We start from the raw sequence: 14,491 nt of genomic DNA on the forward strand, positions 1-14,491 counted from the left end.
TGCTGTCCCTGTGGCAGGGATGACAGATTTGGGGTGCTAGGAGTTCTTCCAGACCCTCCCACCTGGCCCCCCAGCAGAAGGCCTCGTGATAGATTCTGCCAAAGAAATGCCAGATGGGCCAGGGTGTCTGAGGTCCCAGGTGGCTGCTCAGGGCGGCTCCAGCTGGCTTGAGGTGTACAAAGGGAGAGCCACGTGGCCGGGGCAAGAGCCTGCCCAACTACCTGAAGGGACAAACACTGTGAGTTAATATTTATTTACTGAGTTCTGAGCATAAGTCAGGAAGCGCTTTCCATGAATTAACTGGGAGGCAGGTGTTGTTATTTCCCTGCCTGACAGTTGAGAAAGCTCAGGCAGAGACTGGATGTGGGCGGAGTAGAAAGAGCGACACTCCTCCGAATGAATCAGCAGAGAACAGTGCCACTCAGGCCACATCTGAGTCTTCTGGAATCAGCCCGAGGCCCCGCTCTGGGCGAATGTGGACAGCGTCCCCCTTCCCTGCCCTCCCCAAGCCAGGGCCGTCCATCGCTTCTAGCCTGAGTGCCAGGAACTGAACCAGGAGGCTGGTGGCCAACCTGGTGCACACAGCACCTGCTGCCAGAATGAAGTTCCTTCTCCGTGGTCCCAGCCCTTCCTAGCACATGCTGGGTGTGCCCGTCCTTGGGTGGTCCGCACTCATCCATCTTACAAATGCTGGTCGAGAACTGCAGCTTGGGTGAGGAGGGAGGGAGGGGGTGAGTAGACGGTGGGGCCTCATCTGAGCCCTTGACCTCTGCCCATGAGTGAAGCAGAATTTAGGGAAGAGGTGGCTGAGCCCCTACCCACACTGAGGGCTGGAATGGGAGCCAAGGAGTCAGGCGCTGAGGTTAGAGGAGGGAGGTTTCAGGGAGGTGAGCTGAGTCCGAGGCGTGTGGTCAGCCGCCCTTTCTTCACTTCAAGCTGCAAGGAAAGGGGCTTTAAAGAAAGCCGCCAGAGAGCTTTCGGTGTCCCCTGAAGTCTGAGAAATCCCTTGGACTGATGCCGCACCCACTGCAAAGTCTCGAGGGCAGTCAGGCTGGCTGCCTTGAAGGCGAAGCTAAGGAGAGGGCGGGCGGCCCAGGTGCGGGCCTCCTGTGAGAGTCGGCATGGAGTCTCCTAGGTCCAGTCGAAGGAGGCCGCCCAGAGAGTGAACCGACCTCAGCCCAAGAGGAGGCAGAGCTGCCATTAGTTACTGGGGGCTTGTGGGTTCCCTGAGGCCCGTGTGAAACACTCTAGTCAGGGGACCGCGAGGCCAGGCTCCGAGGACCCTTGGAGGAGCCCACAGAGAAAAAGCAACAGCTCTCAACCTCTGCAAACCCAGAGCACAGCTCAGCTGGAGGCTGCCGTGCCCACCGCCCGCCCCAGGCCGCCACCCCCAGGCCTGAGCTGGGTGGGGAGGAGGAGAGTTGACGATGACATGGGCCTGGATGGGGGCTGAGCCTGTGTTGTGAGATGTGAAGTGATGAGGACCATTTGTATTTTCTTACCAAGATGCACCCAGCCGGCCAGGCTTCTCTCTCTCTCTCTCCCCCGCCTTGTACCCCTCAGCCAGGGCCCAACAGAAAATAGGGCCTAAGGAAAAGAGCCCTGGACTGGGGGCTCCACAGAGCTGGGTTTGGGGGCCTGGGGAGGAGGGACTTGAATTTGGGCCTGGAATGCGGGATCACGAGCAACAATGGAGGAAGGTGCAGAAGCCCCCAAGGTCTGTAGGCGGGGGCACCGTGAGCCGCTCACCTGGGGAGGACAAGAGTGAGGGCCCTGGTCAGCTGAAACAGCCCACGACGGCCTCCTGAAACACTGTGACGAGAAGAAATGTGACCTTCATCCGGGCTTGAAATCATCCCTTCCTTTCTCACCTCCAAACTCCCCCCAGCCTCGGTTTCTCCCCACAGCCCCTGTGTGAGGAAGCCACAGCGGGAAACAGGGCTGAAGCGTTCCTAGCGGACAAGACGAGGTCCTCTTGAGCCTCCTTAACCTCCCATGGGTCTGACACACCACAGAGAACACTGGGAATTGCCAAGGCTGTCTCTGGGAAGCCAGCAGATGCCCGTGTGCCCACACCAGGGCCGCCTCTGAGCCCACATGGGAGTCCCAGACCCCTTTCTCCTCCCCTTCTCATTCCTGTGTTCTCCACAGGCCCAGGGGAGGGGCCCAGCTGGGAGTGCCTGGGGCCCTGGACAGGCCACTGAGGAAGCAGGGTGTGGTGGCAGGGGGCACACACGCTCCACCCCTGCATTTTACGAGGGGTGCCCACCTGGGTACTAGCTGCAGTGGGAGGTTCGCAAGGCCCGAGCAACTGGTGGGCCCAGCAGGGCAAGGCAGTTGTCCCAGGCCTGTGGTGTCGTACCTGTGAACACCAAGGACAGTGCATCTGAGTGTGGGATGTCGGTGAGGGTGCCAAGCAGGGGTGAGCGACTCTCGGGGGTGCTGCTGTGACGAGTGGGCTCCTCTGCTCCTGACCCCTCCGGCCAGGCCATCGGGAAGGCCAGCCCATCATGGCAGTGCAGTCACTGATTTTCCAAGCTGCTGTGTAAGCTGTGGGCATAGAGCCGCCAGCGGGATCTCAGCACCCATGGTGCTCACTCTGGGAAGAAGGCGACAGGCTTTGGGCCCTGGCTTTACCACTCCCTAGCCTGTGACTCGGGCAAGTAATTTAGCTTTTCTGGGTCTCACTCTGTAGAGTAAGATAATGACACTTTTCTCCCAAGGCCACTATGAGGACTCAAGATGCTCAATGAGTCCCTGCTTGCGGAGGCTTGCTCAGAGTCAGAAGGGCAGGACTGTCCCAGGCACTGAAGGGAGGATAGGGCTGGGCATGGTGGCTCACGCCTGGAGCTCCAGCACTTTGAGAGGCAGAGGCAGGTGGATCATTTGAGCCCAAGACTTTGAGACCAGCCTGGGCGCCATAGTGAGACGCCATCTCTACAAAAAAGTATAAAAATTAGCCGTGCATGGTGGCATGTGCCTTGTAGTCCCAGCTGCTTGGGAGACTGAAATAGGAGGAGTGCTTGAGCCTGGGAGGTCAAGGCTGCGGTGAGCCATGATCACACCACTGCACTCCAGCCTGGGTGACAGAGTGAGACCCTGCCTCAAAAAAAAAGCAGATGAGCTCCCAGGATGCTGGCCCTGAGCTGACAGCCATGAAGGGGCCTCCCTCCTCCCCCCCCTTCCCAGGGTGCAGTGTGGGTGGGGCGCGGGGGAGCTGGGGAGTCCTCCAGGCTCTGCTGAGCCCCTTCCCTGGTGTGAAGTCCAACCTGTCCTGAAGTTGCACAGGGCCAGACACCTGGGCTGCCACCTGCCCTCTGGAAACCTCCTCCAGGACTGCCGCCTGCCCTCTGGAAACCTCCTCTTTGCCTGGGTGGGTTGACAGCTCCGGGCTATTTTCTTCCCATGAGGATCTGAAAGTTGGAGCTAATTGGTTGGCTCCAAAAAAAAAAAAAAAAAAAAAAAAGAAGAAAAAGGGCATGCAAGCACAATTGTGCAGGCTGCGAAGGAGGGAGGCATCCCAGGGCTTCGTCTCCATGGGAACTGCTGGCACAGGCTGGCTCCTCTGGGCTCCAAAAAGGGAAACTTGGCAAAGATTTCGGGCAGCTGGCTCCTGAGTGGTTTGCTTGGGGGCCAACCAAAAGCCCAGGAGCTGCCCGGCCGAGGGACGGGACAGAGCCCCCTCTCGCAGGGATGCCTGGGAGCCCTCACCCCCATCCCCCACCCTCGCACCCCAGGAGATCCCATCAGGTCCTCGGCTGCCCTGGACGCGTCCCGACTTGGGAGCCAGGAGGGGCCCAGCACAGCTGGAGAGCATGGGCAGCTCATGCATTGGGGAGACGCCCACACTTCGAGGCCCTCGGATGGGTGAACGGGAGGTAGTCAATGAGGAACAGATGAAAGAGGTGGAAGGACCCTGAGTGTCATCCTGAGGATGTGACCCTGGTGGCTGTCACTGTTTCTGGGTTGTGAGCCCCAGACCAGCACCCCAGGCCAGGACCCCAGGCCAGGACCCTGAGAGAGGACGCTTCAGATGCTGGGAGCACGGCTCCCTGCTCTCCTGGGGCCTCTTGGGCTGAGATCATCATAAGGGTGGCACCGTCCTGTGTCTGTAGAGCGGCAGGCAGGACGGGGGCGGTGGGGGTGTCCTGACTTGCTCTGGAAAATGCCTCCAGAAATGATCCGTTCCTTTTCCACTTCCACAGTCCCTCCTGGGCACTCTGGGTTCAGCTGCTGCTCCCCGACTTCTTGGGGCAGAAACTCCTGCCCTGAGCACCCCCTCTCCCCAGCCCCAAGTTCCCCGCACCCCCTACCCCCCTTCTCCTTGGTGACCAGGAAAGGTGAGGAGCAGAGGAAGAGGCAGATGGCAGAGGAGGCCCAGAGAGATGCTGGTGACAGGGTAGGGGAGAGGCCAGGAGAGCCAGACAGAGGCTCTCTACAGGCTCTGAGAGGCCGGATTAGGGGCCATGGGGGGGGAGGAGAGAGAGAGAGAGAGAGAGAAAGAGAGAGAGAGAGAAGAGAAGAGAGAGAGAGAGAGAAGAGAGGAGAGAGAGAGAGGGAGGGAGGGAGGGAGGAGGAAGAGGGGTGGAGCGACAAAAGCCGGCAGGGAGGAAGGGGTGGGCAGGGGGAGGGCGAGAAGCCTCCGTTGACAATTACGTCTGGGTCCAAGCAAACATGAGGCAGCTGCCAGCCGGCCTGGGCAGTCCTGTCTGCCTCGGCTGTGAAGTGGGGAGACTGGCAACAGTTCCCTTCAGCACCCAGGATGCAGCCGGCTAAGGTAGGCGCTGGGAGAATGGAGTCTTGCTCTAGAGGGGGGTAGTGGGGAGGAATGGGGGGTTCTGGGGGTTGCCCTGGACCAGGAAGCATTTTTCTTTGACCCCTGTCCCCTCTTGTTCCACTTTCCTTTGGGGAAAGTGAGCTTTAGGGTGTCGTGGCTGGCGTTGGGGTGTCCTGGCTGGGAGGCTGAACTCCTGGGGCTCCCTTGGGATGGGAGAGGTTTTAAGTGTTTGCGGAAGAGAAGCTGGACAGAGGAGGAGCTTGGGGTCAGCCCCCTGCTCAGTTAGGCCCCTGGGCCAGGTGCCAGCATGGCTGACACTGAGCCCGGGCCCCACAGCCTTCAGGGTTGGGGGAGGGGTGAGCCTGGGAGGGAGTCACTTGAGCTTGGAAGTTGGTCAATGGACGCATCTTCTAATCAAGCAATCGAGTAATGAATGAGTGCTCACTTCCTTTCAAAGGGCTCGGAGCCCCTGACAACAACACCCCCCACCCATTCCCTCTCAGTGGGCTGTGGGGAGGTCAGAGAGAGAACACGAGGAAAATGCCTGGCACAGAGTTCGAGAAACAGTCGAGCAGGGACTGGTGGGGAGCAGGGCAGGGTGACGAATTAAAGAAGGAACGAGGGAAGGAGAAATAAGCTGCCTTCCAGCCTCTAGGTGACTCTCGGAAGGTCTGGCCTGCTGGCCTGTGAGCTGCCCACACATTCAGGATCGCTCAGGACCAGGTCTGGCCGCTCATAACAGAACGCCCCAAGTCACAGTGGCTGGAACAAGGTTAGCGGGTTTCTGTCTCATGCAGAAGTCCAGAGGGGCCGTGGAGGCTGGCTTGGAGGCCACCTGGTCAGCAGCGTCTCAGGCCCACTCTGCATCACTGCTGAGGTTGCCTTAAGGTGCAACCTGGCTGCTGGAGCTCCAGCCAGCACACATGGGCTCATACCGACATATGGGCAGGAAGGAGAAAGAAAGGGCAGAAGGACCCAGAGAGAATCAGGGTCTTGAGTGTAGGAAAGAAGGGATATGGGGTTGGCACCTCAGTGTCTCTGGCCTGAAGAGATGGCTTCCTGCCTCTTTCACCTGTGAGGACAAGCATCCAAGCAGGGGCGGGTGGCTTGGACCACACTGCCCCCAAACTCCGGGCCGCCCTAGATCTGTCTGCTCCATCTTCGCGGGCGCCAAGAGGATCCACTGAGGTGGTGGCATGAAGCCCTTTGAGCATGGCAACACTGCACATGGAAAACGTGCCTTCTCTCCTGTCGCCCCAGCACGGGGGTACACAGTGCCACGGTGCCCAGGGGCAGAGACGCATTGCGTGACCCTGCATGACCTCAGAGATGGGCATTTCCAGAGCCAGGATGCACACAGATGTGCACACAGCCAGCTCTGGCCACCAGCAGAGGACAGTCCTCCCCTCCCTTGCTTTTCCTCTGCTGGTCTTAACGGCCAAAGGTCACTCTGGGAGCTTGGCCACTCCTGCCCCTGCCACACTGGCAGAGTGGGTGGCCTGAATCCTGTACTTACCTCTGGTTCTTCCCTTGGCCATTGTGGCCCTACACTGCCCTCCACCATCCCACAACTGGCTCCTGGGCCCCAGTGAGTCTCACTGTCCTTGTGTCTACTGGCAGCTTTCCTGTGACTGGCCCGGCCAGGGAGGGGAGTGAGACCCACAGCTTCTGGTGCTGGGCCCAGCAGAGACAGTGGTCCTTGGAGAAGCCACCACTAGGTCTCTCATCAAGATCAATGGGAGATGGTGAAAAATAACCTTCGTCTCTTGTGGCAGCAGGGACTGTAACCAGAGCTCAGGCTGGGAGGTGTTCTGACTCCTCAGGGTCATGGTCAGTGGCTGCCCCCGAGTGACGCCCCATGACTGCTCGGCTCCCCAGCCTTCTCCCCACACTCCCCAGCCATTCACGAATTCTCACCTGGAGGGAGGCGGGGTCACTGCCATTCCCATTCTAGACATCGAGGCTCAGAGAAAGGGAACAGCTCCAGGACCCCATGAGCTCTTAGGAGAAAGGATTGAAGGACCCGCAGGCTCTGCGGCAGGAGCTGCGGTCGCGGTGTTGGGGCTGTGGTGTCTTCACGGCCAGCACGTGCACCAGGAACCCCTTCTGCCTGGCTTCTAGCCTTGTTGCAGGGCACTGTGCCAGATGGGCCATAATTTGCTCCCACATTTCAAAAGACCCCAGGCTGCGATGGAAGAAAGGGGCTCTGCCTCAGCTCTCCAGGAGAGCCCAGGAGAAGGGCAGGGCTGAGGGCCAGGAGCCTTAGGGTGCCAGCGCCCATCCGGGCCATTGTCTCCCGCATTATCTCCCTGGACTCTCGTGCAGCCCACAAGGCAGCTGTTGGTCTCATCCCCATTTCACAGATGGAGAAACAGAGGCCTGCCCCAGACTGCAGGCTACAAAGAGCTGTGGCTGAGATTTGAATCCTGCTCTGTCTTACTCCAGAGCGCAGCAGGTCCCTAGGGCTTGGACGTTGTGGAAGAAGACGCAGGAGGAGAAGGGCATGCTTTTAACCGGATGGCAGAGGAGGGGCCTATCCCAGCCATGGGCCTGACTCCCTGGGCCGGTGGTCTGTTGTGCCCTCTGAGCCCTCTAGTGAGTGACACAAGCCAGACTCCACCTGGCCACATCCCCTGCAGGAGCCACATGACCTGGAGCTGGTTGCCTCCTATTTTTGGGCTGTGGATCCAGAGCAGGGAAGGACAGGGCCCCGGCATTCTAAATTCAGGCTGCCTCGTCTTATCAAGACGTTCTGCGGGAGGCAGAGAACGGCTTTGCTGACGTAGCAGAGAGGGCTTAGAGCCCACCAGCCCTCCCCAGCCCAGCCCTGGGCGTCCCAGCGACTTCCAGGAGCAGCCAGTGTGGCTTCTGTGGGGAAGAAGGCACTGTCAGTTCCCAGAGTGAAACAGAAGAGGGGAGAGAAGTGAGTGCATCTTCCTGACCTAGGGCCCGGACCCGGGGCAGGCAGGAGCCTGAGAGTTGGGGAAGGGCACATAGTGGGGCGAGCCCCGTGCTGCTCCCTGCCCAGGGCTCCCGGCCCCGGCTGACTGGTGTTACCCTTGAGCAGGTGCATCTGTCACCTGTGATCAGCTGATGCCCTAGAAGGCCACAGAGCAGCCCTGTGGCAGGGAGAGAAGCAAGGGGACCTGCAGAGTTGGAGAAGGAGCAGCTGAGCTGAGACGGGAGGGCAGCTGGGGGTGGCCTGTCCCACACTAGGGTGGGCCCAGTGTGCAGATCCAGGAGCAGATCCCCCTCCGATCTGCTACCTCACCTCTCTGCCCAGCATGCCCTCTCCATCAGTCTGGCCGGGCCTGGGCCCAGCTCAGCCAGGAAAAGCAGCTGGTGGTCTTTTCTGACCTCACCTCCCAGCCTGCCCAACGCCCCTGGCCCTCCCCAACCTTCAGCACGTGGACAGTGGGGAGGTGCCGGGGTAGGCAAGGGGCAAGTCCCCTGCATCCCAGTCCCCTCCTGCCGGTGCCACACGCCCCTGTGCCCAGCTCTGTCGTGGGATCCTCTCTCAAGGTGGGCACTCTGGACAGTGCCCCAGAGAACCAAACTGTAGCCCCACCTCTGCCCCACTGACTCAGGGCAGGGTCCTCCCCTCTCTGGGCCTCAGTCTTCCCATCTGGGTCTGAGAGACGCTCATAGCGTCTGCCAGGCCCTGTGATGAGCAGTGCGGGGTGGGAGGGCACGGGCCTGGCTGACTCAAGTTGGGGCCACTGCCAGCAGTGCCCTGCATGTGCACACAAATGTCCATGGGTCTTGCACAGAGCCCAGATCCTCACCGTGCGGGACTGAAGGACCCCAGGCAGGAGACTGGCATGGCCAGAAGGTGTCATGGCTGTGCCTTGTTGGTTGTGAGCCCTGACTCTGCACCAGCAGACCTGGCTCAGTCCTGGCTCCGTCACGCACTGGCTGTGTGTCCTCTGACAGGTTACTTAGCTCCTCTGTGCCACTGTCTCCTCATTTTCCTGGGGGACGTATGAATATCACAGAACCCCGAGATAAATGTGATCCTTTACCAAGCGGCTTGACCTGGCCCCTGGCACGGAGTGAGGCCTCCATATGTGAAGGGAATGCCTATGCCATCCCTTCTGGCCGTTGGGGAGAGCCTGGGAAGGCCACCAAGAGGCAATGTGGCCACGGGCAACTCAAGCTGTCCCCTGGGTGAACGTGGCATCCCCGCTGCCGGGCAGCACGGAGAGCTTGTCCTTGCCAAGGTGGCAGCCATCAGAGCGGGGGGCACAGCCTGGCTCTCCCGCTCTGGTGCTGTGAGAGGGCTGGGGCGCAGTGCTGTGTGTGCGTGTGTGTGTGCACATGTGCGTGTCTGCGTCTTCACGGACTCATGACGACCGCGGCTCCCCTGACAAGGCAAGCCGCCTGGCCCATGTCTGTCTGTGCCCAGTGGTGGGTGAAGAATCCAGGCTCTCCAAAGCTTCCCAATTCCGTACCCTGGGGCCTGCACGACACAACGCCCACCACTGCTTCCTGCCATCTGTCCCGAGGGATGGAAATAGAGCCAGCGACAGCAAGCAGTGCCAGGTGGGCCAGTCTGCACTGCAGCAGCCGTGGACAGGGTGGGGGTGGGGAGCCCCACGTCTGAGCAGCCCAGATGTCCCCTGCTGGCCCCGGCCTCGGGGAACCCCTCCCAGAGAGGAAGGGGGTGAGAACAGGGAGACCCCCTTCGTCTTTCAGGCAAGGCCAAGAATTTTCTATTTGGAGGGACAGACACTCTAAACAAATTCTCCAAGCGGCATTTTCAGATCTACCAAGGAGCTTTATAAGAACGGAGTAGCCCAGGCCTCTCTGCCTCAAACAATCCAGCCCCTGGGCAGGCGGATGGTGGGAGCCTCTTCGCGTGATTCTGGTGTGCGGCAGCTGAGAGTGGCAGGTTGGGCTTCCCTGCCAGGCATGCCAGGCTGCGGGCTCAGACAGCCAGACCCTCCCTGGGATCAGAAGGGCGAGGAATACTGATCCTCCCCCACTGGGCTTTTTGTCACCTCGCCTTCCCCTTAACCCTGTGAGGGCATATTATCACCCCCATTTTGCAGATGAGGAAACTGAGGCTCGGAGCTGTCAAGTTCTCTGTCAGGGTCACCGAGCTGGGAAGCAAGAGTGTGGGATTCACATAACTGGTTGGCCACAGACCCCTCCCACTGTCCTCGCTGCTGGACATCACATCCACCTGCCTTCAATCTCCTACCCTGCCCCCCACTAGCTGTGCCCTCTGAGCCCACACCCAGGGGCCCTGGTGGCACATGCAAAGCCACTCACTTCTGTTTTGCATCCGTTAAGTCTGCAAACATCTGGGAGGAGTCAGCGATGCATGTGCTCCTAGAACGCCACCTCTGGGGAACGGAGCCTGGACACTTTAGCACAGGTTTCCCAGGACCCTGCCTGGCCTCTGGCCATGCACCCCACTTCTCACAGGCTGCCATGTGCCCCCCGCTCACCTCTGCCACGTCTGCTCTGGACGGCTCTCTGGGAGTTTCTCCAGAGCACAGTTGATAAGAACCACGGAGACTGAACTGGCAGCTCAAGGGTTTCACCTTGGCACGCCCCTGACAGTCTGACTGCATTTTCTCAGTCTGATGGGCCTCCACAGGACAAAGCTGTGCCATGCTGGGCATCGGGCAGGGAGTGGGATGCTGCCCCGTGGGCCTGCATGAGAGGGGGTGAGTTAGAACCCACTGCAGGATTTGGGGCTCAGTTGGATGCGTTGGGTAATTTTGAGGTTCTAAGGAACCTCAAAAAGTTGGTGTGACCATTAAATAAGATGACCCCTCCAAACAACTAACTGAGCACCAGCACACAGCAGGGGCATCACCCACGCCATCCCTTTTCCGTCCCTCCGTGACTCTGCACAGGCTTAGAGGGAAGTTGGGGCCTGGTCCTGGCCTGCCTGGCTGGACAGGAGCCACAAATCTCGGCCCCCAGGTGACTGGCAGAGAATGGCCTGCCTGGCCCAGCAGCAGCCTCTACCCTTGAGGGAACCTTGTGACCTTGGAGAAGGCTGCAGGTCCCCAGCCCAGCCTAGGGCCGTTTCTGGGACACAGCCCTGAGTGCCCACACTGCCAAGTGTGCCACCAGGGACTCTGCCTGAACCCAGGGCCCAGATCTTCTGGCTTCACTGGTCTCTGCCACTCAACCCTGGCCATCCCCTGAAGCTGGTGGACAATGACAGTTCTGTTGCCCATTAAAATGAGGCCGGCATCGAGCAGGAGTGGGAGGGGAGAGTCCCGGGTGAATTAGGAAGAGCACAGGGGACTTTTGATCATTCGTGAATATTTATTCAGGGCCTCGTGCATGCTTGTGTTTTTAACACCCTCTTTTTGGGTGCGTGAGAGTATTTTTTGATGGAAATCTTTTTTTTTTTTTTTTTTTTTTTGAGACGGAGTCTTGCTCTGTCGCCCAGGCTGGAGTGCAGTGGCCGGATCTCAGCTCACTGCAAGCTCCGCCTCCCGGGTTCACGCCATTCTCCTGCCTCAGCCTCCCGAGTAGCTGGGACTACAGGCGCCGCCACCTCGCCCGGCTAGTTTTTTGTATTTTTTAGTAGAGACGAGGTTTCACCATGTTTGCCAGGATGGTCTTGATCTCCTGACCTCATGATCCGCCTGTCTCGGCCTCCCAAAGTGCTGGCATTACAGGCTTGAGCCACCGCGCCCGGCCTGGAAATCTTTACTGAGTTCATTGTAGATTCACGTGCAGTTGTAGGAGCTCACACAGAGGCCCGTGTACCCTTTACCCGGTTTCCCCAAAGACAGCACATTGCAAAACTACAACACAATAGCACAACCGGAGTGTCCGCAATGACGCAAACCACCAGCCCTAACCGATTACCCAGTTCACACGCACTCATTCCTGTGTGCGTTTTCGCCACAATTTCATCACGTCTGTAGGTTCAGGCACCCAACAGCACCACCGAGATGCGAAAGAGCTCCGTCCCCACAAGGTCCCTCCTGCCGCCTTGAGAGAGCCACACCCCTCCCCTCCTGCCACCTCCCCCCATCCTTAACCCCTGGCCCTCTCCTTTGTTCACCATTTCTGACACTTGGTTGTTTTACAATGTTATATAAATAGAATCACACAGAATGTGACCTTTTGGGTTGGCTTTTTCATTCAGCGTCATTCTCCGGAGGCTCACGCAGGTGTGGTGTGCGCCAACGGTTTGTTTGACTTGTTCAGGATTCCGTGGTATGGACGCACTGCAGTTTTGTAATCATTCACCCATCGAAGGCCACTGGGATGCCTCCAGTTTGGGGCCGTTCCAAGTAAAGCTGCCATGAGCATTTGTGTACAGGTTTTCACTTGAACATAACTTTTCATTTCTCCAGGAGAAACGCCCAAGAGTACCGTGGCTGGGCTCTGTGGTAGCGCATGTCTGGTTTTTATAGGAAGCTGCCAAACTGTTTTCCAGAGTGGCTAAGGTGTTTTCCCTTTCCACCGGCAATGCAGGGGAGATTCCGTTTCTCCACATCCTCACCAGCGTTCAGTTGTCATTATCTTTGGTTCTAGCTGTTCGGACAGGCACATGGTGGTGTCTCACGGCGGTCCTCCTCTGCATTGCCAGAATGGCTGATGACGGTAACATCTCCTCCGCTGCCTTTGCCATCCGCACGTCCTCTCTGGTGAAACGTCTGTGCATGTCTTTCGCACTTTCTAACCTGACGTCTGCTCTTTGACTGCTGAGTTTTGGGAGTGAGGATCTCTTGGGTGCCAGGCTGTGTCACGAGAAAAAGCAGGTCACGTGAGCATCAGGTGTCACTTCGCAGAGCTGACGCGCTAAAGGGGAGAGACAGAAAATGCACCAGAAAACACAATAGTAGGATCGGTTCACAGTTCACCAGGGCTGGGTGCTGTGAAGAAGGGCTGAGATGGAGGCACACGGGGGAGGGTGGCCTAGGTAGTCAGGCAGGGACTCTCCCTGAGTGAGGCCTTGAACGCCCAGGGCAGAAGCATCCAATGCTGGGAGCAGCAGGTGCCAAGGCGGTGGTGTGGGAGCAGACTTGTAGGGGCACGGTGGGGCTGTCAGGGCCTAGCAGGGAGGCTCTGGGGCTGCCAGCAGCCTTGGGGCATCTAATTCATGTTCCATCTCATCACTGCCCCAGCTTCTCTCCCAGCACCAAGGCACCGTGGGGTGAGGGGCCATGGGGCCGCCTCTGAGGACACCCCCCATTCTGTGCTGTGAGCCTCCCAAGTCAGCCAGAGGGTGCCTGCGCTGCTATTTAACATTCCCTTACAGCTCAGTCAGACCCTCTTCCAGACAGACAAGTGTCAAATATTCATGAGGATGACCCGGTCACTCTCCCTCCTCCAGCCTCCCCGACAGCCTGATGGGCCCCAGTGCTTCCCAAGCTCGGTTGCTGGGGTCTCCCTGCCCTCCCCGCCCCCTTCTCCTCAGAACCCACCGCCTGCCTCACACTCACACAGAGGGTGGCCGTCCCAGGCCTACCTCACACAGGGGGTGGCCGTCCCGGGCCCGCCTCACAAAGCGGGGTGGCCGTCCCGGGCCCGCCTCACAAAGCGGGGTGGCCGTCCCGGCCCGCCTCACAAAGCAGGGGTGGCCGTCCCGGGCCCGCCTCACACAGGGGGTGGCCGTCCCAGGCCCGCCTCACACAGTGGGTGGCCATCATGGGCCTGCCTTATGGGGTTCCCAGGTGGGATTCTGGCCCCTCAGCCAGATGGAGGAGACTGGCCTGGAACCCCCCCACTACTCCACCCAGACTCTCTCCACTGGGGCCCCCTCGCCCAGGAGGACGTCACAGCACTCCCCAGCGGTACTCTTGGAAGGCTGTTGATGTGCCTAAGGGGCTTCAGAACACATCCAGCTCCAAAGAGCGCCCCAGGGACAAGGCCGAGAAACAGTGTCAGCAGCAAAGCCCATGGTCAAGCCCCTGTGAACCCTGGAATCAGATGATACGTATAGCGTGGCCCTGGCACGTCCCAAACTCAGGGAAATCGTTTCCTCATCTGCAAAACGGGGATTGTGTTACCGACCACAGGGGGTTGTAGTGAGGAGATTCCTTTCAGCTCAGCGGTCAACATCCACTTGGGAGGTGCTCAGCCTCCCCTTTGGGCTCAGCCAGCCTTCCTGGGAGGACAGAGCCCTGTGAGCTGGAACCCAGGACACCCATGGGATCTCCCGAAGGACCTGGGCCTGGGGCTTCAAGACAGAATCCCTGGGACTAACCCTGGGCCCCGAGAAGCAGCCTTGCCCGCCAAGCCAGTGCTGTTCTGAGATGGGCTGCAGACGGGGCTGGGGGTCTCAGCAAAGAGCTCCTGCCAGGGGCTCCCAGGCTGCCTCAGTTTCTTCTGATGTCCTCTGCTCACCCGCCGTGCAGAGCCTGTGGCAAAGAATTTGTGAAGTAACGAAGCGCCCGCTGCCCCTTTCTCCCCTACTCCCCTCCTTAACCCAAATAAAGACTTCTGAGTAAGATCCTGAATAATGGAGAAGCCGCGTCTCTGACCCAGCCTGACAGGACGTGTGTGTGTATGTGTGTGTGTGTGTGCACGTGTGCATACGAGCATGTGTACGTGTGTGCATATGTGTGTGTGCATGTGTGTGCGTGTGTGCATGTGTATGTGTGCTTGTGTGTGCGTGTGTGCATGTGTATGTGTGCATATGTGTGTGTGCATGTGTGTGCGTGTGTGCATGTGTATGTGTGCATGTGTGTGTGCACGTGTGCATGTGAGCATGTGTACACCTGTGCGTGC

General features: G+C 59.2%; 1 protein-coding gene across 2 annotated transcripts in view; it reads left to right on the forward strand.

Annotated features, from left to right (window-relative positions):
* Positions 1-4,640: 4,640 nt before the first annotated feature.
* The window catches only part of KCNIP3 (potassium voltage-gated channel interacting protein 3), a 90,127-nt gene continuing 80,276 nt past the window's right edge, over positions 4,641-14,491 (forward strand). Inside the window, exon 1 of one of the 2 annotated variants that reach the window (XM_008007946.3) lies at positions 4,641-4,777. In XM_008007946.3, the coding sequence (XP_008006137.2) occupies positions 4,763-4,777 (15 nt within the window). In that variant the 5' untranslated portion in view covers positions 4,641-4,762. Of the gene's footprint in view, positions 4,778-4,844; positions 12,362-14,491 lie in introns of those variants that run through there. The other variant, XM_073023175.1, reaches the window with a different exon arrangement.

This window comes from Chlorocebus sabaeus, chromosome 14 (assembly GCF_047675955.1).
Source record: "Chlorocebus sabaeus isolate Y175 chromosome 14, mChlSab1.0.hap1, whole genome shotgun sequence".
NCBI classification, from domain to species: Eukaryota; Metazoa; Chordata; class Mammalia; order Primates; family Cercopithecidae; genus Chlorocebus; species Chlorocebus sabaeus.